This window comes from Xyrauchen texanus, chromosome 23 (assembly GCF_025860055.1).
Source record: "Xyrauchen texanus isolate HMW12.3.18 chromosome 23, RBS_HiC_50CHRs, whole genome shotgun sequence".
Taxonomy (NCBI): Eukaryota; Metazoa; Chordata; class Actinopteri; order Cypriniformes; family Catostomidae; genus Xyrauchen; species Xyrauchen texanus.
Window position 1 is genome coordinate 9977283 of NC_068298.1, and position 27070 is coordinate 10004352.

Sequence of the window (27070 nt, forward strand, 5' to 3'; positions counted from 1 at the left end):
ATGATACAACAGGTCTGTGTGCAAGTCGAGAGAGAGAGAGAGAGAGAGAGAGAGGAGAGAGAGAGAGAGAGAGAATTGTCCTTGAGACGAGTTATGATTCTTATCGCCAGTTAAGTCGCGCGAAATGTGACGGGTCTAAAACAAAAACGACACACAAGATTGAACTCCAGCGCGAGAAAAACTGAGCAAAATGTTTTAAGAGAATGACACTGGGGTTTGTGTAACACTGACCGAAGCACTTCCTCTATGGCAAGCCGATTTAACTTTTATTCATTTCCAGGATATGAATTCTTAATATCAACAATTCAATTTTCACTAGTTAAAATGATAGTTATTGATATCAGGAATTCGATATCTACTAGTAACAATGGAAATTTTTGATATCAGAAATTAAATTTCCACAAGTAGCTAATTCTTGATATCAACAATTACATTTTTACTAGTTAAATGCTTATTCTAGATATCAAGAATTGTATTTCAACTAGTAAAAACTATAATTCTTGATATCTGTAATTGTATTTTCACTAGTGAAATGTCACCATAGGCTGCCATTCAAAATCAATTGTTGATATCAAGAATTGATTTCTTACTAGTTATAATTCGAATACACATATCAGCTTTGTATTTATATCATTTTTGATATCAATAATTACATTGTTACTAGTAAAAATGTGAATTCTTGATATCAAGAATTACGTGGTTACTAGTAAAAATTTATATTCTAGATATCAACAATTGAATTGCTACTAGTAAAAATTTTAATTTTTGATATCTGAAAATGGATTTCTGATATCAATATAATTTCAGATATCTAAAATGGCTTTCTTACTAGTAACAATCACATTCATGATATCAGAAAGGAACATTGTCACTAGTGAAAATGGAATTATTGAGATCAAAAATGAACATTGTTACTAGTAGCAGTTCAATTGTTGATATCAAGAATAGACATTTCAACTAGTGACAATTGAATTCTTGATATCAAAAATAAAGGTTTTTACTAGTAAGAATTGTATTTCTGATATGTGAAATTGGAATTTCAACAAGTAAGAAATCAATTCTTGATATCAACAATTGATTTTGAATGGCAGCCTATGGTGACATTTCACTAGTGAAAATACAATTACAGATATCAAGAATTATAGTTTTTACTAGTTGAAATACAATTCTTGATATCTAGAATGAGCATTTAACTAGTAAAAATGTAATTGTTGATATCAAGAATTAGCATTGTTACTAGTGGAAATTTAATTTCTGATATCAAAAACTGCCATTGATACTAGTAGATATCGAATTCCTGATATCAACAATTATCATTTTAACTAGTGAAAACTGAATTATTGATATCAAGAATTCATATGCTGGAAATGAATAAAAGTTAAAACGGCTTGCCATACTTCCTCCCATAGTAATGTAATATGAGATAAATGACTATGCTCTGCCCTCTGGCGACTGCAATTCAGTGCAAGTCAGAGGGAATTGCTTTTTGTCTGAAATGGTGAGAAAATGTCAGTTATCAAATTACTAAATATCTATCTACAGTTGAAGTCTGGAGTCTTACGTTTACATAAACCTTAGCCAAATACATTTAAACTCAGTTTTTCACAAGTCCTCACATTTAATCGTAGAAAATATTCCCTGTTTTAGGTCATTTAGGTTCTCTACTTTATTTTAAGAATGTGAAATGTCAGAATTATAGTAGAGAGAATTATTTATTTCAGATTTTATATCTTTCACTACATTCTCAGTGGGTCAGAAGTGCACCAGATGCTGCCACCCCATGCTTCATGGTTGGGATGGTGTTCTTCAGCTTGCAATCCTCACCCTTTTTCCTTCAATCATAAAGATGGTCATTATGGCCAAACAGTTAAATTTGTTTCATCAGACCAGAGGAAATTTCTCTTAAAGATATTTGTCCCCATGTGCACTTGCAAACTGTATTCTGGCTTTTTAATGGTGGGTTTTGAGCAGTGGCTTCTTCCTTGCTGAACAGCCTTTCAGGTTATATCGATATACGACTCATTTTACTGTGGATATAGATACTTGTTTACATGTTTCCTCCAGCATCTTCACAACGTCCTTTGCTGTTGTTCTGGGAATGATTTGCACTTTTCACACCAAACTACATTCATCTCAAGGAGAGAGAATGCATCTCCTTCCTGAGCAGTATAATGGCTGCATTGTCCCATGGTGTTTATACTTGTTATTGTTTGTACAGATGAACGTGGTACCTTCAGGTGTTTGGAAATTGCTCCCAAGGATGAATCAGACTTGTGGAGGACAACAAACTTTTTTCTGAGGTCATGGCTGATTTCTTTGGTTTCCCCATGACGTCAATCAAAGAAGCACTGAGTTTGAAGGTAGGCCTTAAAATACATCCACAGTTACACCTCCAATTCAGTACACATCCTATCAGAAAGTAATTGTCTTATGGCTTGACATAATGTTCTGGAAATTTCCAAGCTGCTTAAAGGCACAGTTAACTTAGTGTATGTAATCTTCTGACCCACTGAAATTGTGATATAAAAAGTGAAACAATCGGTCTAAACATTTGTTGGAAAAATTAATGGTGTCATACACAAAGTAGATGTCCTAAACAACTTGAAAAAACTATTGTTTGCTAATATTAAATATGTGGAGTGGTTAAGTAAGTTTTAATGACCTACACCTAAGTGTATGTAAACTTCTGACTTCAACTGCTGTGTGTATATATATATATAGAATATCGTTAATTTAATAATAATTCTATCACCCTCATGCCATCCCAGATGTGTATGACTTTCATCTGCTAAACACAATTTGTAGAAGAATATTTCATATTTCTAATAATTCTCACCCCTACCTGCACACATGGATTTAACTACTGGAGCCATGTGGATTACTTTTATGCTCCCATTGTGCATTTCTGAGCTTCAAAATGTTGGCACCCATTCACTTGCATTGTATAGACCTAGAGAGCCAAAATATTCTTCTACAAATCTTAATTTGTGTTCTAAAGTCAGATACGTCTAGGAAGCCAAGAGGTTGAGCAAATCATGAGATTTTTTTTGTTGGTGAGCTAATTAAACACATCTGACTAAAAACAAATACTACAATTAATCATGCCCCCTGATGCTTACATATATTCAGTTATTAAAGTACAGATTTTCCTACCATACTAGCAATTCAAGCTTAAGTAGATGTGTTTGTACAAGCTGCGTTATTTTTTTTCATTCTGATAGTTGAATCTAGTGGTTAAATTCTTGTATTTAAGCAATTTTGTAGGTATTACTATAGGTGTAGATGAGAAACAAAAAAGCCCTTTTTACTATAACCATCCACCTTTGACTAATTTTGGGTGAACAATTCCTTTTAGTTTAAAATCGAGGGAAAGGATTAACAATAGAAACCCTAGTGGTAAAACAATCATTTATGAGTAGCCAACCACAAAGCTTGAAATCATTTAACCAAATAGCACTATTACATTTATTCAAGGTGCATATAGGGAAGAAAAAGGCTGAGCAAAGCTTGTTATATTGACAATGTTTTATTCCAAGAATTTCTCTAAGTGCTTAAAGCCTTACATAGAGAAGTAAGCATTGGGACACTCAACCTGATCTCACACCTTTGAGTGAGAGTCAAAGTGTAGGCATGAATGTGTCTGGTGGCAATAGTTATCATGTCTACAATGAAATTAACCACACAACTTTACTCAAATTCAAAAACACAAAACTGAAAAATAAAAATATTCTGTTGGAGTTTACAGTAAAAGGGGTAGGGGAGTAACTATCACCAGGAAACCCCAGTGACATTAACATAAGGAGGTCAGAGGCTAACAGGTTAAAGGTCATCATCTTCATCTGGGAGAGCTGTTTCTGATGCCACCTAGAAGAGGAAAAACCAAGTCAGCACAGATGCAATAGCAGCAATTGAGAACAGTTAAACAATAGCACTATGTATGGAATCTCTGACTGTGTGCATATATAGACAATGCACTTACTTTCAAGTCGTGCTCATACTGTGCAGCAAGCGTCGGGTCCATAGCAATTTCAGGTGGGGCAAGGGCAGGCATCTCAACAAACTCCAGGTTTGGATCACCAATCAGCTTCCGGGCAAGCCACAGGAAGGGCTTCTCAAAGTTATAATTACTCTTTGCAGAGATGTCATAGTACTGAGAAAGAGGATAAGACCAATAGAAATGTCACAACACTAGAGCATAATGGGTGATATAAGTGCAAATCTAAGCAACAGATGAAATGCTATTTGGTTTTTGGAAAATGTTTCTTCACTGTTGAATTAACTATGAATTTAATTATAACGTACCTGTAAATTCTTCTTACGATGGAACACAATGCTCTTTGCTTTCACCTTCCTGTCCTTGATGTCCACTTTATTACCACAAAGCACAATAGGAATGTTCTCGCACACACGCACCAAGTCACGATGCCAGTTGGGCACATTTTTATAGGTCACTCGAGAAGTTACATCAAACATGATGATTGCACACTGAGCTAGAGAGAGAGACAAATGTCACACTACTGCAGTAAGAAGAGACCAACTGAAGAATATGCACATTTAGGCCCACAAGTGTATAAACGAAAAAAAAAAAAAAAAAAACAGCATACCCTGAATGTAGTATCCATCTCTCAGGCCTCCAAACTTCTCCTGTCCAGCGGTGTCCCATACGTTATATTTGATGGCACCTCTGTTGGTGTGGAAGACCAGTGGATGTACCTCAACTCCAAGTGTGGCTAAGAAAGAAAAACATTTTCAAAAGGTGCTTTGTGATAGTTGTGGTGACTGTTGCACCAAAGCCACACATTCCTTGTACCAATTTGGCATCAAAAAAATGCTCAATCATTCTAAGCAAGGCTGCAAAATAAAACTTACCAACATATTTCTTTTCAAACTCTCCAGTCAAGTGTCTCTTTACAAAAGTTGTTTTCCCCGTACCTCCATCTCCTACCAGAACCAGCTGTGGATAGATAGGACAGCTTGCATGAGTGTATAAATACTTGACAATGACTTTATCAAATAACCAGTATTATTGTGGTAATAGTAGTTAATCCAAAAATTATCATCTTTTTCGCTCTCCTTTATGCCATCTCAAACTCATTTGACTTTATTTTGCGGATCACAAAGATTTTTAAGGATATATAAAGCGTTTGTCTCTTTATATATATAAAGTCAAGGGAGTCCAAAATTTCCAAGTTCAAAAAGGACAAAGCTTGAAAGTATTCATTCAGTATGACATCTGTATACTGCTCAGTAAACTTAGTAAATGAGAATTTTCATTTTTGGGTGAACCATCTCATTAACATGACAAGCAATGTAATGTAGCGTGACATTATTTATACTTCTTGTCTACATTCATCTTAATATTGTAATGTATTCCATAGTTTACCATAGATGCCATAATACAGCAAAAAGGCATCTCAAATGGTGAACAAAATAAATCATGACCAGGTACTAAAGATACAAGGGTCATTCCATGAAATTGGTGCCTTTTACATCCCTAAGAAATAATCAGACATAGAATGACTACATCAACAAATAAATTTGTGATTTAAAAACATAGTACTATGTATACTTTCATCAATATTACATTAAATTAAAATCAATTAAATATTATTTTAAATAATTACAATTGCACTTATTCTGATAAGGGTACGGTTTTTGGCCTGTCCCTCACTATGATTGTTCTCTTTCAGCAGGACTTTTAATTTGCAAATATAAGGCAAAATTATTAAAAAAATAAAAATTCATATTTGCATATTGCTCCAAGTAGTCTCATTGTTAAGCAATGTTTTGGCATAAGTATACATTATTTGTATAAAATATAATTAAATTTATCTGTGTAAATAAATTTAATTGTGAGAAACCACGCCCCCAATTCTTCCCCATATCCATGATGCTCTTTGCAACCATCCAGGGTTTAATTGACAGAGCCATGGGCTGCCTTGCCAAAACAGATTGGCTAAAATTCGCTGGATTGACACTACCAGACCCACAATTTTTACTCTGAGCTAGAAAAAGAGGACATGTCTGTGAAAAAAAAAAAAAGAAAAAAAAAGACATATGGTCACCCTAAATATGGACGTCCTTGACCAGCCCACAAGTTTAAAAATATTAAGCTAAACATGAAGGTAACATCAGTAAATCCACACCATTACGCTTCTTTTTGATAAAGTCCAAAAGCCTGCAGTGCTTTTTTTTCTTGAGGTTTCATTTTCCCTCCAGAGTGCCACAAGCTGCCTCTCTCTAGTAACGGGAGGGTGTGAACTTCAAACAAAATGTAGCAATATTATTGCGAGTAGCCTACGTTCTTCGAAGACCTGTGAGACAGGCTGCGTCATTAAGATTATTGCATATGTATACAGAAATATTTTTGTTGTTGTTGAGCTGCACCCAAACTTTGTGTTGTCTACATTTAAAATTACAATCAGGCCTGAAGCCCTGGAAAAATGACCTGGCGATGCCAATGGTAGTATGCTATTAACCCTTTCCCCGCCAAACACGGAATTTTCCGTGTTTTATGAAAAAACGCTTCCCCGCTAAACACGGAATTTTCCGGGTTTCCGTGTTTTAGGTGTTATATGGTAAGGAAGACCCCTGCGCATGTTTTGAAAGAGTACGCAACTCTTTGATCAAAGAAACAGACTGCGATCGTCTCAAACATGAAGAAGTGGAGTATTGAGAAGCTCAAAACATCAGACATAAACATGCCTTTTTCTCAGCTTTTTGTCTAAAATGTTGTTTTTTGACAAAACCTACCTCTGTTCAAGTCGCAATAAAAAAAGAACAAATGAAGATAAAATAAAATCTTTTTTTTGCCTAAAAGCAGAGGCCCAGATCTTTATTTTGATATATAGCATCTTCATATATTCATGGAAGAAAATATTCTGCGGGCCATTAAATTTAGCGAAAATCGTCCAAAACCCTGGCGGAGGCTGGCAACTTTTTAAAAAAAAACGCTGGCGGGGAAAGAGTTAAATGCAGCAGAAAAACAAAAGGCGATATTAAGCAGAAGCAGAAATGGAGGAGAGACAGAGCATTTGTGTGGCTGTTCTCAGTCTATTATGAATTACTATTCTTAGTTTGTTTTAATTGCTACAAAATATAATGTTTACATTTTAAGTTTTGAAATTTGTTCTCTCCTTCAAATGTAAAAACAAGGTTGTTCACTTTGATATGCAATGTGAATTTTTAGTACATATACCAAGGCTTGTGTCTGTAACCGGGATGATAAAAATGTCAACTCATGAGGTAGGCAAAGTGTCATAAAATAAGAAATTACATTAGCCCGAGTTGGCAATACAATTTCTTGTCATTTTAAGCGGTCTTCATTTCATGGATAAAATAATAATAAAGCTTATTTTATATTTTCATTTTTCAAAGTTAAAATGGCACCGATTTTGTGGAATGACCAACAAATATTCTCCATTTACATGTAAATGCTAAGCTAAAATGAGGAAATAAAGTTAATATCCTTGTAGTTTTATTAAATACCCGTTAACAATAATGGCCACATAATGTTGCCATGTATTGTCAATGAAAACAATTAACTTGTATAACCAGGAAAGTCTGTTTGATCGCTTCCAAACAACTCAGTAGGCAAATTCCTTGTACAAAACAAATCTGTATATGCTTGCTGACTTAAAACAGTATACTCTCAAATTTGAGACAGTGACTCTTACCTTAAACTGAACTTGTGGCTCGTTCTCTGCCATTGCTGTGTTTGTCTTTGTGCTGCAGTCACTCTGCGGGAAGAGATGGCGGGATGGTTAGTAACAATCACATAAAGGCCGCACCACTTCCTAATAACGGCCGTGTTTAAAACACCCATCTGAAAACGTTACATTTCACCAACACAAACACTAAAAAGAGCATATAAACCTCTGAACAAAGAGTTGTTCGTGAATGAAAGACTATAGAGTCCAAATAAAAAGGATGCGCGCGAACACTCGCCTCGTGCTTCCGAAAGAATCTTCAACTTTATCAAAACACTAATAAGACGAGAGTGATGGCAGCAGTAAGAAGTGTCGTCACAATTATACAGCGCGCCAATTATGATGTCGCGTGCCCACCTTTCCAGTTTAGACTGGAACATACCCTGTTCAGAACTCAAAGCTAGCTCGCGCTAACAGGCTCAACTGATGTAAACCATCACAAGGCCTCAAACAGGCCTAATCGCGTGTAAATCAATGGATCAAATAACAGGCTGGGAGAAATCACGAAAAAACACAGGAAGTACACCGAGAGTGTAACAATGAGAGAGGGTTTTCCCGCGACCACCGCGAGCCAGCCCGCTCACAAGCATTCCAACTCTCGATGGCGCTGCGACAGAGCCATGCCATGTTGAAAATATTCATAATAACACATCGACTCTAAATAAAGCATGCTTAACTTACAACTTCAGCAGTATATAACAGTTTTAAGATGGGTTTCAACCCCGATGAAAGAATATATCTCTGTACAGTGAGTTTTGGAAAGTGATGTGCAGACTCGCTGCGTACACACCGGTGTTGAACTGAAAGAGGAAAAGAGCAAATGGCTGCGCCCGCGCGGGACTCAGCATGTGTCACATAAGTGCTTCCGCCCCTACCACGTGACCAACAGAGCGCCACGCGGGAAGTGCGCCACGTGTGGCAGTATGTCACAATTTACCGTTTGGTATGAAATATTACCGGCACAGGTATGAAATATTTCTACCCTTTTCTTTTTTTGTATTTTCTTTTCAATCATTATTAATTATTAGATTTATTAGTTTCAAACTATGAAAAATTTGCCATTACATTGTTAATGAAATATTACAAGCAATTTAAACACAAGCAGTACAAATGCATACTAAAAGTAAGAAATAAAAAGGCACGACGAACATGTATAACATTAATTTAACAATGGCACCGTTTTTGTGGCTTTAAAAAAATAAAATAAAAAAAGTTTAGTTTCAAAATAAAACAAAGTATGTTTGGAAATGAGCAAAATTGGGATTTAAATCACTTCACTTACTCTGTTGAATATATTTCCTAATTAAAAAACAAACAAACATACAAATAAGGGATATAAATCTTTCTTTTTTAAATTTTATATTAATTTGAGTAAAGCGGTGTGGTGTGTAAAATGTCATCCAAAACCATATTGTTTAAGCTTTAAAATGTCTGTTTAGTTGTACATGTATTTGTGTGACCTTTTATATTAATTGAGAGATAACATGTATAAAAATCCATGTCACACTGCACATAGATGAACTGAAAAGTGAATGGTGAAAAACTAGGAAAAGTGTGACCAGTTATAGCACCTAAAATATATACTTTCCCATACACATACAGTACGTTTCAATTAACCAAAAAAATATTGATGTAGAAAATAATATATCATGTTTGAGTCTTTTTTACTCTGAGTTCCTCATGATTGGTTAATGGTTAAGTAATGATTAAGTAATGATTATCAAGATTTTCATAATAAAAGATGATCTGGACACACACACACACATATACGCACGCACCACGCACGCATACACGCACACACACACACACACACACACACACACACACACACACACACACACACACAGGTTTGTTTCACTATATAAATGAGGACATCTCAAAAACTTCAATTGATTCATAGCAGGCTAATTATATTTTCTATCCCCTTAAACCTAACCCTCACAGAAACCTGTGCACATCAGTAGATTTAAAGCTAAACAATATTTATCCGATTTATGGGCCTATTTTACTAGTGAAGACCACCTAAAATGTCTTCATTAGTGGGTTTTCAACAAGTTTCACTATATTAGTGAGGACATTTTCAAAAGTTTGGCACTCCCAAATATAGTGAAACACACACACACACACACACACACACACACACACACACACACACACACACACACACACACACACACACACACACACACACACACACACACACACAAGCTGAACAGAGGAAGTCATTTTCTCAGTTGTCGTCCCTCCCATCAAAGGACAACTGCACCTTTCAGTTAGTGTGAAGGTAACTTTTGCTGTATTGATCTCACAATTTATGACGTTTTATTTTTTATATATCTGATAAATATATAATGCTAAATCTGTGATTAATGTGTATTTGCACACAGGTTTGGGGCCAGCTCATTGTCAATTTGATACATTCTACACATTCGCTTATTGTGTCATGTAAAACACTAGCCCAAATTGTCTATTAAAATGTAATTGTTTGCTGTATTGAAATGAGAAGGATGTAAAAGTCTAATTTATTTACCAACATGTTTATGGATGTTCGTAAATAAACGTTACATCATGCTTAAAGATGTATCTCTTTTTTCTCATACACATACTGTAGATGTCTGATAAAACAGACCATAGTGAGGATGAAGAAAGGAAATCTGTGTTGGGAGTCACAGTTGTAGAGACCAATCGTTTTGGATTCATTCTAGGGAATGGCGAAATTGACAGGTCAGTGTCCAGTCATTCACATCGTTTGTCACACTGTATGTGCTCAAGAGTTAGTTTGGAAGTTGTAATCAGTGTTTGTGACACTCTTTGTGTCCTGTAAGCATTAGTTGAACTGATTTGTTTGACCATCTGTTGTCAGAAAATCTTTATAAGACATATCGGACCACATTATGTGATCTATTAATTTGTAATTCAGATATCTGCAGTATACTCTCAAGGATACATAACTGTTACCTTCCATACCTTTTACTTAAATTTTTTTAGTCTCAACATCCTGTCCTGTTACCATAGTGATATCTGGGCTGTCACAGTGTGGTTTCCTGTTTTCTGCATGTTTGCCTCTTATGACACCCATGCATTGCACTCATATGGAGACTCTTTTAATGAAAGCAAGTTAGGAAGTAGTGTAGAGGTGTGTGATTTTCTGCTTCTTTGGAAAATATGAATGTCACTGACAGTTACCATCACTTTGCACTAACTACTATAGTAGCAATAATATACTGTAGTGCAGGGTCAGAAATTAAGGGGGGGCGGAGATTCCACAAAAAATGACAAAAATGACCCCCAAATTCAAAATGTGGGGTCAAAAAATGCCCTCCTAATCATTTATTTTCTTTTTTGTAACATCTGATATAGTTCTTTATATTCTATTATAGTCCTAATTATGCATATCATGGCATAATATATGTATTGATTTAATTCTTATTGTACTGTAAGAGGTCATTTATTATCCATTTCTATAATACTTAGTGTAATTTGCATTACTGCATAATTTAAATTAGAGTATTTGACAGGGACAGTTTATTTTAAATGGCTAGAAAAAATATGCCCTCATAAAGGAAAAATGCCCCTGAAAATCAAATCCAGGGGGCAAATATTGCTCCTTATTCTAAAAGGTACTTTCTGACACTACAGTAGTATGCAACAGTATTATGGCTACCCGGAGGAGCATTTTAGTTCTCAGAAGTTGCTACTTCAGAGCTCAGGAGACTCAATGGACGTCTCAGTTTTGTTTCATTGAAGGATCAACTTTTTCTTAGATGGTTCTCCTACAATTACTTTAGAGAAATAATATTGACAAATGAGATGATTGTTGACATACAGTAAGAAGAGTATATATATATATATATATATATATATATATATATATATATATATATATATATATATATATATATAAGTGAATGAAAAGTAGAGTAGGGTATAACAGGGCTAAACACTCAATGGGGTAAAAGGCTTCATTGACTTTATTTTCTCACAAAATGCTAAAAAGCAACAAAAACTACCACAGCACTTTCTTAAAAACCTGTTTTTCACTATACACTGTAAAATGTTCTTATTCCATGAGATCATTGCGTGTGGTGTCTATAGGTTGAATTTGAGGCAATTTGATCTAACTTTAGTTATTTTTTAAAATGTTGCAAATTTACGTCGCTATTGTAAATCCCTGAAATTAACATTTCCTTTGAAACAAAATACATATTTATCATTTTCAGTTTTGTTTGAGGCCATTAACTCAATAAGTGGAACTCAACTGAAATTTTTGAAATTTTTCAAAATAATATATAATTTTTTTGTCCTTGATACATTTTGTGACCAGAAAAAGCCAGATTTCCTTATATACAGCATTTGAGATATTGTGATGAGTTTTATCATGCAATTGCAGACTTTGGTATATTGGCAGATCTGAGCACATTTAAAGATGTTGTTGAAACCTCTTTTAAAATGCTAGAGAAGACATGAAAGTCTCCAATTTCTTTCCATTTAATCTTATCAATGTCTAACTGAAACTCAAATGAAATATTAAAAAGTTCTCATTTGTAATTTTGTCTTTCCTTTATGAGTAAATAAAGTAATGTGGTATTGCTGGTTGTGTTGTTGACAGTGATGGTCCCTGTCCTGAGTCAATATTTGGGGTAAAAAGCCCCCCTGTTGCAGGGGCTAAAGGGGGAATAGATCTGTTATGAACATTTTTCAAAGTGGGCTCACATTGACTCATCCAATCATAATAGAGATTAGATTGTTTATTGATTGTTTATATACTTGAGATGTAATAAATTGCCAACTGTATTTGAAGTTAACAGGAAATGGTTGAGTTTTTTCTTAAGTAGTTATTTTGAGTTCAAAAAAGCATCTTGCTGTCTCAAAATTGTTTGCATTAGTTGACAAATTGTGCCCTATAACTATTGCCCCTATATCTACACGATGTCACTTTAAACCCCCTAGGGGCCTTTTACCCCAAGTGAGGGAGCCTTTTACCCCAAGTGTTGGGCAAAAGACTCCCTCACCACCTTTTTTAACTGAATTTTAATCGAAACAACCTTCTGTTGTTATTTCTTTTCACACAAATCATGTTGCTCCATCAATTTTTCAAAATAATATATAATGTTTTTGTCCTTGATACATTTTGTGACCAGAAAAAGCCAGATTTCCTTATATACAGCATTTGAGATATTGTGATGAGTTTTATCATGCAATTGCAGACTTTGGTATATTGGCAGATCTGAGCACATTTAAAGATGTTGTTGAAACCTCTTTTAAAATGCTAGAGAAGACATGAAAGTCTCCAATTTCTTTCCATTTAATCTTATCAATGTCTAACTGAAACTCAAATGAAATATTAAAAAGTTCTCATTTGTAATTTTGTCTTTCCTTTATGAGTAAATAAAGTAATGTGGTATTGCTGGTTGTGTTGTTGACAGTGATGGTCCCTGTCCTGAGTTAGTGAGACATCGAGAGACGAAATGGCTCAGCCTCATAAAACAATGGGAGCAGGTGATGGAGAAAAAAAGCAGCAAGGTGTGTACTTGCATGTAAAATTGCATATTGCTTTGCATTTGGGGCAAAGTAATTGTTTTAGAAATGTCTATTATATAAATGCTCATTATTGAATCTCTTCATTTTTTGTTTTCCAGAAGGCCAGAGGAGATTATATATACGTAATATTTATATGCTGAATCTGAAAGAATTGGGGAACATTACTCATCTCTCTTCTTATGTTTTAGGTCAAAAGTCAATGCCAGAAGGGCATCCCAGCATCGGTTAGGGCTAAGTGCTGGCCACTGCTCTGTGGTGCTATGGAAAGAATGAAGAAAAATGAAAAACTGTATGAAGTAAGTGAATAACAATAGGCTATTGCAGCATGCTTTTTTTTGTTTTTATTTTTTTTAACATTCTTACATTATGTGCTGTGTCCCTTCTGTTTTAGCGTCTAGTTGAAGCTCCAGATCAGCAAGGATGGACTGACATAATCAAAAGGGACACGGACAGACAATTTCCCTTCCATGAGATGTTCCAGTCCAAAGATGGCCATGGGTACCCGAAGCTCTTCTTTCTTTTAGAGATCCTGTTTTGGTCTTTCCTCCTCTCTTTGCAGTGAGATTTGACATTAAACAGAATAATTTGTGTAGTTGCTGAATACAATAAGCTTTGTAACATTATAATTCAAGAATACATTACAAAGCTGCATATACTGATAACTGTCTCATCTGTTTTTGATGCACAGTCAAAAGGACCTGCTGCAGGTTTTAAAAGCATACACGCAGTACCGACCAGAAGAGGGCTACTGTCAGGCACAGGGTCCAGTAGCAGCTGTACTCCTGATGAACATGCCCGCTGAGGTACCTGTCAATAATAATGACTAAAGTAAATAGATCCATTATACACAGGTTAAACAACTGAATAATTCCCCAAAACGTGGGTGTGATTTTTCATGGATCTACCTCATTGTTGGTCTTGGAACAATATTCTTATCAACCAATCAAATTTAAGGGTTAGGGTTGGAGCTTGAACAACATTCTTAGGAACCTATCATTTCCATTTGATTTCAGGGTTAGTTAATGGTTAGGAATAGGGTAAGGACTGTGTTTGAAATGATGTTGATACAGGAACCCATCCTTATTGGCAAAGTCATGGTCAATGCATCTTAACATATTGTTTAATGCACAATGTACACAGAATACTACCTGCTTTTTTGCAAGTAGTTTTACACAAATGTGAAACCACATGCATTGTGTAATGATAAACATTTAAAACAGTAGTATGTTATATTGTTGTCGTGTGAGCTCTTGGTCATGGCATCCAGTTAACTTGGCTTTTTAAATGAAATTTAGCAAAAAATGTCTTTACTCTTGGCAGTCTGATCAAGTAATGAAAATGGTAAAATCACAACCAGTAACACTACAAGTTAATTTGTCACACACTGGAAATACAAATCCAAGCTGAGCACAATGCATTGTTGAATATAAGAAGTTTTCTGTGTATTATACGTTCAGAAAAATTGCAAAGAGTACATAGTATACATGTTGGAATAATAAGAGTACAATGGAAGTATGATATTCTGAATATAGCCTAATGCTGGATATTTATTATCTATTTTAGGAGGCATTCTGGTGTTTGGTGCAGATTTGTGAACTCTACCTTCCTGGCTACTACAGCCCTCTACTGGTAGGGCATCTTCACTATATTCATGGAAAAGATTGCTAAAGCTGAAGTGTGTAATTTCTATGCCACCAAATGGCACTGCAAAAATAAACATTGTTTTCAAACAGCATTTATGAAAAACTCCTCCACAATTTTTATAGTGCCACAGATATAATGTGTACAGTTATTGAGGAAATCAACATACAAATGGCTTACTAATAGCTATCTCTGCAAAATAAGCTAGGATAACAGAAAGTATTTACTCACTTTACTTGCCTTAAAGTGCAAATAAAAAAGTCAAATCACCCTCTGATTTTATTTATTTTTAGGAAGGTGTTCTATTCGATGCTGCAGTTCTCTCAAGTGTATTAAAAAAACTGTGTCCAGCTGCACACAAACACCTACAGAATCAGGGGGTGGAGCCTCTCATGTTTGCCACTGATTGGTTGATGTGTCTATACAGCCGCCACTTACCTTTCAACACTTTGCTCAGAGTCTGGGATCTCTTCTTCTGCTACGGTGAGTCTTAAATTATATGTATTTGCAAGCTTTAAAGGTGCACTAATTATTTTCTTTGGTATGTTTCATCGGATGATTTGAAAGTGGACTCATTATACTGACACCTGTCCATGCAGATACAGTATCACACACAATATTTAACTTAACACCATGTAGAAATATTTACAGGTGTATTAGTCACCTGTGAGTTTCCCACTTGTAAATATGACATTGCTAGGTCATTTATGCACTCGGAACTAATAATTCTTATATACAAATCCACTTGAAGGCTCCATTAGTCGACGATATTCACTATATTTTACTTGACGCAAAAGAAAACAAGGCTGCGAAGGATAGAATTGCAGTTCAGTAGGCTGTATGGTCTTATTGTCTTAGCTCACACCTAATTTTCTTAACCACTGTTAAAAATAATAATCGGTCAGAAATAATAATTCTATCATCATTTACCTACCCTTATGTCATTTTAAACTCATATGACTGTCTTCTGTGGAATACAGAGTTATTTTAAAGAGAATGTAAATTCTCTCATTACTCACCCTCATGATGTCTCATGTGTGCATGAATTTCTTTCTTCACCAGAATACATTTGAAGAAAATGTAAGTAGTGAATGGAGATTTCTCTTTTGAAGCTCCAAAAATCACAGTAAGCCTAAACGTCATCGATACGACTCCAGCGGTTAATGTCTTCTAAAGCGACATAATTACATTTGGTGTGAAAAAAGATCAATATTTAAGTACTTTTTAACTATATACTATATTAGAGTCCAAGAAGCGGTCTCTCGTGTGATGTATTTGCATCGCCATGATACAGACGTAATCTCACATTCTCCTCTCAGTTGAGACATCCAGGATGAGCACGCAAATGCACCATTGTGAGTAAAAGATCTAAACCAAAACTAATGAACCTTCTGTAGTGTTCCTCCTTCTCACTTGTAAACAGAGCTGTCCTTCTGCTGTGACGCACTTGTATCAGTTCTCTCGCCTTTCAAATGCCAATGCAATTATGTCACACGCATAACACTGCAAAATGGAAACATGATTTAGAGTTTTAAAAAACTAGTTAAATATTTTTTTTTTGCACCAAAAGTGATTGTATTGCTTTAGAAGACATTAGTTTAAAAGCTGGTGTCGTATGGATGATGTTATGCTGACTGTCTGTAATTTTTGGAGCGTCAAAAGAGAAATATCCATTCACTTGCATTTTAAGGACCTACTGAGTTAAGATTTTGACTATTTTTCTTCAAATGTGTTCTGGTGAAGAAAGAAAGTCATGCACACCTGGGTTATCATGAGGGTGAGTAAATCATGTGAGAATTTTCATTTTTGGGTGAACTATCCCTTTAATGGAAATGTGATGTCTGTTTGTCCATACAATGTAAGTGAATGGTGAAAAAAAAAAAAAAAAAACACTCCAAAAAAGGCAGGTTGAATTAATTTGTAACAATTTTACAATAAGGGTCCATTTGTTAACATTAGTAAGTGCATTAGGTGTCATGAACAAACAATTAACAATATATTTGTTACATCATTTATTAATCTTTGTTAATGTTAGCTAAAAATATAATTGTTCATTTTTAGTTCATATAGTGCATTAAACTAATGTATGTAATGAGAACAGACCAACATGTAACTACATTTTCACTTATACATCTTGCCATTGCAGTCTCTAGGCATGATTATGATTTCAAGCTTGATTACACTTCCTAGTGCTTGACACTTACTCAGAGTGCTAGGAAGTGATGAAGTTTGAAATCATGACCGGCAAGGAGACTTATGATGCCACGATTTAAAGTGGAAATGGAGTTAAATTTTGGTCTGTTCTCATCCCAAATCAATTGGATCACTTCAGGGGACATGGATTAAACCACTGGAGTCTTCTTGATTGTTTTGATCCTGTTGTTATGTCCTTTGTGGAAATTTAAAATCTGGTCTCCATTCACTTACATTGTATGGATAGACATTGTATGTATACATTAAAATATATTTATGTGCGTTTCAAGGAAGAAAGAAAATCATATGATTTTAAGACAACATAAGGAGAGTAAATTATTCAATTATAATTTTTATATTGAAAGTAAACAAGATTTTGTCCAATGAATAATTTACACTATGGTACAAAAGAGTAAAACCAATTGAATGCACTATAATTCAATTCCCCACAGCCTAGTTATCATTCATGCCTTAAATATGTTTCTATATCTACCCTTATAAAGGTTCATGGGCACACACACACACAGTTACTTAAAAATAAATAAACAGGTAAATTAAAAGATGAATTATGTAGAATTTGGCAGAGAATGGGATCTCAAAACAGTGGCCTCAATGAGGGGATTGCCCATCATTTGGAGTATAAAATATTTTAGGCCTCTGATATGAATGATGCACAATTCAAATAACTAATTTCTAAAGGTGTTTAACTTTAGTATACCTTTAAGACTCCCCTTGACAAGTCTTAGCAGTGACAAAAGCTTGTGTGTATTGCAGGTGTGCGCGTTTTGTTCCAGGTTGCTGTGGTACTGGTGCGCCGTTGTCTCGGACAGGGACGACTGCGAAAAGAGTGTGAAGGACAGATGGAAACTTTGGAGCGACTGCGAGGTGTTAAAGAGCGTGTCCAACATGATCAGGCTGACACCTTCATTCATGAGGTACAATCATTGCTTGTGTATTTCAACTAATCTGAATATGCTTTGCCATATTTCTTCACTCAAAACCACTGTTGCACCTACAGGTGTGTTCTGTGCCCCTTTCCTTGGCAGACCTGCAAAAACAAACAGAGAAAGAGACGGAGAAGTGGAAAGTAGAAAGACCGGACTCGACTTTTGACCTGCGAGGGCGCTGTCATGGATACCGAATGGCATGGGAGAGAGGGCAGGAGAACCAAACAGAAAATGAGAAGGACCGGCAAAGGTGGAACCTGAGTCTTCCTCTAATGCGATCACATTCCTCTCTCACTCCCTCCATTTTGCAAAAGAAATGGAGAAAGAGGAGTAGTCGGACTGAGACGGAGGAGTGGGATGGAGGAGGAAGAACATTCTCCCAAGGTTTAATTGAAGAGAGTGATGATGGTGACATGAGGCGAAGGAGTGTATGTGGTGTCATTGGGGAGCAGAAGCCAAAGCAAGACAGGCTAGTACATGAACTCTATACACACAAACAAAAAGATCACAGGACACATACAACTATATCGCCACAAAAACCAAAGGGGCTGCTGGTGGACTCTTCCAGCATTGAGTCTGATGTTTTTGAGGACGGGCATAAAGACACAATTTGCAGGTCACAGTTACAGAGCGTTACAGAGAGAGATTCTGTTGCACAGGGGGACACATTTCATACAGATACTGGCCATCGCAAGGAAGAAACAGAAGTATCTTTAAACCAACACAATGACACTTCAGACACAGAACAATGTAATTGTGATGATAAAGAAAGGATTGCTGCAGGTATGGTGGAGGAGGATATACAGATACATGAACATCATGTACAAAATGTAGAAAAAGAGACATGTCAAGTTATACAGAATACAGAGGATAAGACACATCAAAATGAACAGAATGTGGAAATTAAGATAACTTCAGAGTCATGTGAAGAGTGCATACAAACAAATTATGATCCACGGGAAGAGTACATGCAGACTGACACTGGTAAACAGGAAGAGCAAATAGAGTCAGACAGCATAATTCAGGAAGACATAACACAAAAAGGGGACTGTAAATGCGAAGGAGCAGAAACAGATACTTTGCAAAAAGTCACAATACCAGAAGACAACCAGCAAGATGAGGAAAATATTCCAAATCTGGAAAATATCACAGAGAAAGAAGTACAGACACCAGTTGTCCAAGAAGACCAGAGGTCTCACACATCCAGAGAAGAACAATATGAAGAACAAACCACTGGTGAAAACCATACCGTAGGTAAGGAGGAAGCAGGATTTCAGCATGAAGTGGTCAGTGATGGAGATATCCTTGAAAAGAGAGAGAAAGGGAAGGAGGAAGAAAGAAAAGTGAGCAACAGTGATGATCATATTGGTGAAAAAGAGACACTGCAAACATCTGAAGTACTACCATCATCTTCTTTAGAAACCAAAGAAACAGCAATTGAGCATCCAGACATATCAGTCTCTCCTCATGGCTTGGCTGATCCTGTACATCAATCCCAATCCAGTGTCCCAGAGCAAAATTACATAGATACTACTGTTATATTTAGTGACTCCGACCATAGTCCAGTGGATTCCAAAAAGGTGGAAGTTATATTAGGATATGGCAACACAGAACAGAGTGAAGTGTGTGCTTCTGGTGAGACTAACTTCCATGAAACTTGGGAGGATGTAGCAGTGGCATCTAAAAACTCTAAGGATATAAACCTGAATGCTGCTCCTGCTGCTATGTGTGGTAACATAAAAAACAGCGAGATTAACACAGAACACTGTGGAGTAAATAAAACAGCTGGATCTGAAAATATAATGTGTTGTGAAATGTATCCTTCTGAAAAATCAAGCAACCTTGGCCACAATGAAGAGGATGATACCTGTAGATCTGGTGAAATGGACAGCAACGAAATGCATGTTGAAATGGGATCTGGTGACGAAGAGAGCAAAAAGTTGCAGGATGCAACTGGATCTGCCAACACAGAGTGCATTCATATTAGAACTGGATCTGGTAACCATGAAAGTAAATTAGAGGATTCCTTTGTTGGATCTGGAAAACCAGAGTTTAAAGACGTGCATGCTGGTGTTGGATATGGCAACCCAGAGAATGATACTGTGGAGTCTGCTGGTGGATCTGGCAACCCAGAATGTAAATTCATGCATTTTATGACTGTATCTAGCAACCCTGAAAGCAATGCAGTGCATGCTGGAACTGGCAACCCAGAGTGTAAAGAAGTGCATGCTGATGTTGGATATGGCAACCCAGAGTGTATTCAGATTACAACTGAATCTGGTATCCATGAGAGCAATGTTGTGGATTCTGTTGTTGGATCTGTCAACCCAGAGAATGATATTGTGGAGTCTGTTGATGGATCTGGCAACCCGGAGTGTAAATTCATGCATGTTATGACTGAATATAGCAACTCAGAAAGCAACGCAGTGCATGTTGGAACTGGCAACCCAGAGTGTAAAGAAGTGCATGGTGATGTTGGATATGGCAACCCAGAGTGTATTCAGATTACAACTGAATCTGGTATCCATGAGAGCAATGTTGTGGATTCTGTTGTTGGATCTGTCAACCCAGAGAATGATATTGTGGAGTCTGTTGATGGATCTGGCAACCAGGATTGTAAATTCAAGCATGTTATGACTGAATATAGCAACTCAGAAAGCAATGCAGAGCATGTTGGAACTGGCAACCCAGAGTGTAAAGAAGTGCATGCTGATGTTGGATATGGCAACCCAGAGTGTATTCAGATTACAACTGAATGTGGTATTCATGAGAGCAATGTTGTGGATTCTGTTGTTGGATCTGCCAACCCAGAGAATGATACTGTGGAGTCTGCTAATGGATCTGGAAACCCCGAGTGTAAATTCATGGATGTTATGACTGAATCTAGCAACCCAGAAAGCAATGAAGTGCATGTTGGAACTGGATCTAGCAACACTGCATGTAAAGAAGTGCAGTTCGTGATAGGATTTGGCAACCCTGAAAACAAAGATGTACATGTCGGTGTTGGATATGGCAACTCAGAGGGTATTCTGATTTCAAATGCATCTGATAACGAAGGCCCTGTAGTGGATTCTGCTGTTAGATCTGGCAACCCAGAGTGCAACATGGTGGACACTGCTGATGGATCTGGCAACCCTCTGCATAACATTGCATGTGCAATAACAGACAAAAGCCAGGATGTGGATTCCACCTCTTCAAAAACAACTTCCAAATCTTCAACGCCAAGGTCATCCTATCCCACAATCCTCTCTGAGGACACATTCAGAGTGCCAAAGCAGACTCTCACATCGAAGGAAGACAGCACACAAGAGACACACACTCTGCCCATCTCAGGCTCGCCGACAAAGACAGGTGCTCACAAGTGTCTTGGTCTCTTCCGCCGTCTCCGGGGGGAGACCAATAAAATCCCCATCCCCAAAATCCTCATTCAAGACTTTAGCGAGAAAGAGGAAAAGTTGACAGCAAAAGAGCGGAGACAGAGGAAAAGAGAGAGGGAGAGGAAGGAATGTAAGAAGGACAGAAAGAAACAAGAAAAGGAGATGGAAAAGGACACCGAAAAGGAGAGGAAAAAGCCTCAGACAAGAGGGAAGAGCTTCCAGGTGCTCAACAGGAAGTGTGGCAACAAAGACATGTCCTCTGAAGACAGGGACTCACAGACATTTCGCCATAGGAGTAATTCTGCCCCTTTTTCTGACAGTAATATTTGAGACAAAGATCAAATATTCATATTTAGCAGTGAGAGTGAAATGGTTTAATATGAATTCTGTGCAATGATTAGACATGGCTTGTTATTTTCACTGCTTTGGTATAAAACCATTATTATTTTAATTGAAACAAAAATCAGGAGACATGTTTAAATGTATGTAAAAGGTCTTAGTGAAGTTGTATGTGGTTTCTTTCCACGTTGCTCACTTTGACAGTTCTTTCTGATTATAGGCACTAGTTTGATGAAGGGATGTTGTTTGTTCTGTCTAATGTTCATCATCACTGTCACTTGCGAGCACTTTCTGGCTGTGTACCATCTGATTGGTCAGCTGAGAGGAAGTGGGCAGAACTGAACTGAAGAAAAGGGAACAAAACTGAAAGAGAAAACAAGGACTAAATATTAGTGAGATCTGCTGGTTAGATTTTATATTTTTAAGTTACTTATTCATTTAAATGATTAATGTACCTTTTTATTTGGAGGTCTATTTTTAAGTGCTTCCTCCTGCACTTCATCCTCCTCTTCTTCTTCACTGGATGGGTGCTTTCTGTTATTGGTGGTACGAGGTAGGAAGGTGGGTGCATGTGATGGCCCAGGAAGTTCACTGGTCTCCAAGGCGATGAGAAATGTGTCCATGTCATCAGACATGAAGTCATCTGGTGGTTGCTTGGTCTCAGGACTAATGGAATAAATGTATTAAAGTACCAAATATAGGTTATTATTATAACAAATTTCATATTTCATTTTTGTACAACTTTACCATTTTGGGTTGCTGTTGACATGGTTCTTCAGATGAGAGTCCTCCGAAAGTGTAGCGAGGACAAAATTAGCCTCCAGAACACTGTCAGACACACTCAGGATAACTAGACTTAAAACAGACATAACAGGCACACACGGATTAGATTACTCAATGGCATCATTTTAAAACAAATATATTCAATTCAATAAATCAACATGGACTGGTTCACAAGAATACTAATATATACAGGTGCATCGTTTTTTTTCAGTAATTTAATTCAAAAGGTGGAACCTTCATCTATTCTAGATTCGTTATACATTTATTTTGTTATACATTTACCTTTTTTGGTTTAATCTTGAATATTACAGTTTACAGTTCATGGAAATCAAAAATCCAGTGTCTCAAAATATTAGAATAAAGAATATATAATACAGAAATGTCAAAATTTTGAAAAGTATGTTAATTTATGCACTCAATCTTTTTGCACAAATTACTGGAAATAATTATTGCTCAGTGGTCCAAAGTCATATTTTCAGATGAAAGTCAATTTTGCATTTCGTTTGAAAATCAAGGTCCCAGTGTCTGGAGGAAGAGTGGAGATGCACAGAATCCAAGTTGCTTGAAGTCCAGTGTGAAGTTTCCACAGTCAGTAATGATTTGGGGTGCATCATCTGCTGGTGTTGGTCCACTGTGTTTTCTTAAGTCGAGAGTCAATGCAGCAGTCTACCAGGAGATTTAAGAGCACTTCATGCTTCCTTCAGCAGACAAGCTTTATGGAGATGCTGATTTCCTTTTCCAGCAGGACTTGGCACCTGCCCACAGTGCCAAAACTACTAGTAACTGGTTTGCTGACCATGGTATTACTGTGCTTGATTGGCCAGCCAACTCGCCTGACCTGAAACCTATAGAAAATCTATGTGGTATTTTAAAGAGGAAAATGAGAGACACCAGACCCAACAATACAGATGAGCTGAAGGCCGCTATCAGAGCAACCTGGTCTTCCATAACACCTCAGCAGTGCCACAGGCTGATTGCCTCCATGCCACGCAACATTGATGCAGTAATCCCTGCAAACTGAGCCCCGACCAAGCATCGAGTGCATCAATTAACATACTTTTCAGAAGGTCAGCATTTCTGTATTATAAATTCTTTATTCTAATATTTTGAGATACTGTGTCCATTGTGTCCTTGAGCAAGGCACTTAACTCCAGGTTGCTCCGGGGGGATTGTCCCTGTAATAAGTGCACTGTAAGTCGCTTTGGATAAAAGCGTCCAAAGCGACAATATTATTTTATTATATTGACAGCAATGGTTTTTAACCATAAGAAATAAAAACAAAACTGCATTTCCATAACCTATAGCTTGCTCACCGGAGGTTGTGAGGCCATATTCCCTGTAAAGCTTCTTTGGAACATTATTTATTGTAACTCATTTAAATTTAATTGAAAACATTTCTCTTCAGGTTTATACAAGTATTTCTGGGTTATATTAACATAGTCTAATGAAGAAAATAAGATAATAAATAGATTCATTGCAAACTTAATAAAAAGTAAATATTATTTAGAGATAATATTTTAGATATATTAATCAATTCATTTGGCTTTAGTACAATGATGATATAAAAACAATTATTTAATTTAGTTTTTATATGGTCATGCATACTATTTTTCTGACAGTAAAATTGGGTCTTTATAAATTACACAAAACTATGAAGCTGCCTTTATATTTTAAGAAGAGGTCCCCTCAGAAAGGTAGCGTCATATATTTGGGGGTTCTTGGCATCAAAAAGTCTGGCCTAGAATATTCTTTATCACCTGGGTGGACATAGTCATTATATTTTAAGAGTTTTATTTTGCTTGGCTGCAGTGCAAAAAACAAACAAAAAAACAACAACATTATGCCTCTTATTTTAAAGCTGTTAGGTTTCATGATAATCCGTCCTGTATGCGTCACGGCAGAAGTGAAGCTCCACTCCTCACCTGTCGAGTCAACCTGCTGGTTACGAGTGGTTTAAAAGGAAATAACCATCTGAAAATGAAAAAAGTAGATATATACACAAGCATGAGAACTTCACAGAACATCTTCAGTATATCTGATATCAACATGCAGGAACACAGATGACAAGCACACACAGCTGAAGCTCCTTTCATACCGGTAATACACTAAAATAACTAACAATTTCACTCGAAATGCTGTGTTTGTGCTTAGATTAACTTTCAGCTGCATCTGGGAGAAACAGGTTGACGGTTTTATACGTTTTCTTTGTCTTTTCAGACAAATTACAGTGCTTAAATGTCATGCAGTAACACACTGACATAATGATTGATGTATGTCATCATGAAATCTTTGAATTTGAACACAAATGGTCACAGGAGACTCATTTAAGTGACCAGGTATAAACCTAAACGATGTGTCTCGCCTGACCACATGTACCAAGTATCATCGAGTCATCCCGAGTTCCCCCACTTACCACATTGACTCTGCACCCCTGCAAAACATGTCACATTATAGAAGTGAACTGCTGTGAATGCCATTTCATATTGTGTTTCATCCATTTTTTTAATGTTTTTTTCCCTCCCCAATTCGACTCTCAGTTGCCTCCGCGTCAGAGGCCGTCAATCGGTGCATCTTATCACGTGGCTTGTTGAGCATGTTACCGTGGAGACGTTGCGGCGTGTGGAGGCCCATGCTATTCTCCGCAGCAACCATGCACAACTCAACACGTGCCCCACCGAGAATCACACATTATAGCGATCATGAGGAGGTTACCCGATGTGATTCTACCCTCCCTAGCAACCGGCCAATTTGGTTGCTTAGGAGACCTGGCTGAATTCGAACTTGCGACTCCAGGGGTGGTAGCCAGCATCAATACTCACAAAGATACCACAATTTCATGAATAGACACAGGAAACCTACACAATACATACCCCATCCTCCAGTGGACAGCTCCTCTCCGATCCTTGACAGGGAATGTATGGCTTTTGCTAAAACTATAATAAATATTAGTGCGGTTACTAACCAGTAAGTCAATTTACGTCATTATAACTTTTATATAAGACTTTATAGACGTTACACATGGCACACATATAGGAGATGCTCACACAAGACGCGTTCTTCACATTGATTTGACGGCCGTTACGTTTCGCGCCATCAGCGTTGCGTTTTAAAACGCGTCATCCTGCGTTCTGTTCCATTCCGCTGAACGGAAGAGCAGGTCCGCTGTGAAGAATTTGTTCAGTTCTTACCTTTTACGTTTCCTCCAGCCGCAACACAATCCATACTGTTTGTCCACAGTTTTCCATTTGATTAAGTGTACTTAAATTATTTTTAATTTAATCACGAATCAAAGCACAGACCACATGATGTTATAACGCAACAAACTGATCGTAGAGAGAAGTTCAGCAACTTTCAGTGACTTAAAGAGTTGGTGTCTGTTATTCCATACAAAAAAAGCACATCATTCAGACTACGGTGAACATATTAATAATAATTAGCAAGTGTGCATCTGTTTACTTCGAATCCAACAAGAGTCGCGTCTTTTCTGCTCTAGCCAATCAACGTGAAGTATTTTAGACAGTCAGTGGTTGCGTCATAATAAAGCGCTCCATGCGTACTTGTTGAACTCTAGCATACAGAGTGTGGAAACTCTCTGTTTTAATACTAAAATGAGCTTCTCCAGAGACATTTTAAAGAGAATACGATACGAAATTAATAGTTTATGTTACAATTTATCATATTATACAAAAAAATAATCAAAATATGAAATAAACACCTATTTTATAATAGACTAAGGTACTTGATAAATAGATTTTTCAGAATAATAATGGTTATTAGTTTCATTATTCTACGTCATAAATGTGGTATCTGACATAATTTAGATTTTACAACCCTTATGCAAATTTACCATTATATTCAGGGTTTAATTGTGCTATTTGCGGTCAGAGACCATATCCACAGGCAAAACATTTGATGGCCCCTTATTACCACGGTTAGATCAAAAATAATTATGACAACAACAAACTATGGAATTTCCTAAGAGAAACTAGCTGCTTAAGAACATTTAGAAACTAACCAGTAGTGTAATCTGGGCATATGCCTACCTATCTCCCACACCTATTAACTGAAATACATATTTAACATCAAGTTACCATACCATGGTTCTTAGTAGAGTAGCCTACTGTACACCATACCAGCAAGAAACTTACTCTGATATACATTTTTTAAGTTTATGTATAGGACTATATTTACAGGTTAGGTCTTTCATAAATTCACAGTATGCTCACCTCTTCAGACACTACAACACCACTGACTATAACTACCACTTCCATGAGTTTAATTGGATTGATGTTGATCCCCCGCCAGATTAACTCCCCTAATTGATTATTTAATATACAAAATATCTACCAAAATTACTACTACCAGTAGTATTTTTCAAATAAACTACAATTAATTTTCATAAGAGGACTGCTGTTTGTTACTGCTTTAAATGATTGGATGACTAAAATTACTGCACTTTTTTTTAGCAAAAATAAATAATTCAAATAAACAGGTTTTCGTGAATTTTAAGACACATGGTCTCATCTAGGCAGCAGCTGGA

The 27070-nt window shown here is 36.5% G+C and overlaps 3 protein-coding genes across 10 annotated transcripts; 1 reads left to right on the plus strand and 2 right to left on the minus strand.

The window, feature by feature from the left end:
* Positions 1 to 3499: 3499 nt before the first annotated feature.
* LOC127617033 (GTP-binding nuclear protein Ran) lies at positions 3500 to 8576 on the minus strand. 2 transcript variants are annotated; one of them, XM_052088897.1, is made up of 7 exons: positions 8391 to 8542; positions 7677 to 7739; positions 4870 to 4954; positions 4605 to 4730; positions 4303 to 4490; positions 3980 to 4150; positions 3500 to 3864 (listed from the first exon to the last, which is right to left on the minus strand). In XM_052088897.1, the coding sequence occupies exons 2-7, from the start codon at positions 7707 to 7709 to the stop codon at positions 3820 to 3822; spliced, it is 648 nt and encodes a 215-aa protein (XP_051944857.1). In that variant the 5' UTR covers positions 7710 to 7739; positions 8391 to 8542; the 3' UTR covers positions 3500 to 3819. The 2 variants fall into 2 exon arrangements, with proteins under 2 accessions (XP_051944857.1, XP_051944856.1); XM_052088896.1 differs by having other exon boundaries at positions 3501 to 3864; positions 8500 to 8576.
* Positions 8577 to 9953: 1377 nt separating this feature from the next.
* On the plus strand, positions 9954 to 21749 carry LOC127663389 (uncharacterized). Its single transcript, XM_052154953.1, has 10 exons — positions 9954 to 9993; positions 10321 to 10433; positions 13136 to 13232; positions 13439 to 13546; positions 13642 to 13748; positions 13939 to 14053; positions 14814 to 14879; positions 15185 to 15374; positions 17859 to 18019; positions 18103 to 21749. Exons 2-10 carry the CDS (start codon positions 10321 to 10323, stop codon positions 21736 to 21738), a joined length of 4593 nt encoding a protein of 1530 aa, XP_052010913.1. The 5' UTR covers positions 9954 to 9993; the 3' UTR covers positions 21739 to 21749.
* Positions 21750 to 21958: 209 nt separating this feature from the next.
* Positions 21959 to 25997, minus strand: LOC127663392 (cell cycle checkpoint control protein RAD9A-like). Of its 7 annotated transcripts, none has more exons than XM_052154962.1 (5): positions 25719 to 25997; positions 25401 to 25463; positions 22495 to 24501; positions 22203 to 22413; positions 21959 to 22110 (listed from the first exon to the last, which is right to left on the minus strand). In XM_052154962.1, the coding sequence occupies exons 3-5, from the start codon at positions 22614 to 22616 to the stop codon at positions 22003 to 22005; spliced, it is 441 nt and encodes a 146-aa protein (XP_052010922.1). In that variant the 5' UTR covers positions 22617 to 24501; positions 25401 to 25463; positions 25719 to 25997; the 3' UTR covers positions 21959 to 22002. The 7 variants fall into 7 exon arrangements, with proteins under 7 accessions (XP_052010922.1, XP_052010920.1, XP_052010923.1 ...); XM_052154960.1 differs by having other exon boundaries at positions 25575 to 25997; XM_052154963.1 differs by lacking the exon at positions 25401 to 25463.
* Between the last annotated feature and the right edge of the window lie 1073 nt (positions 25998 to 27070).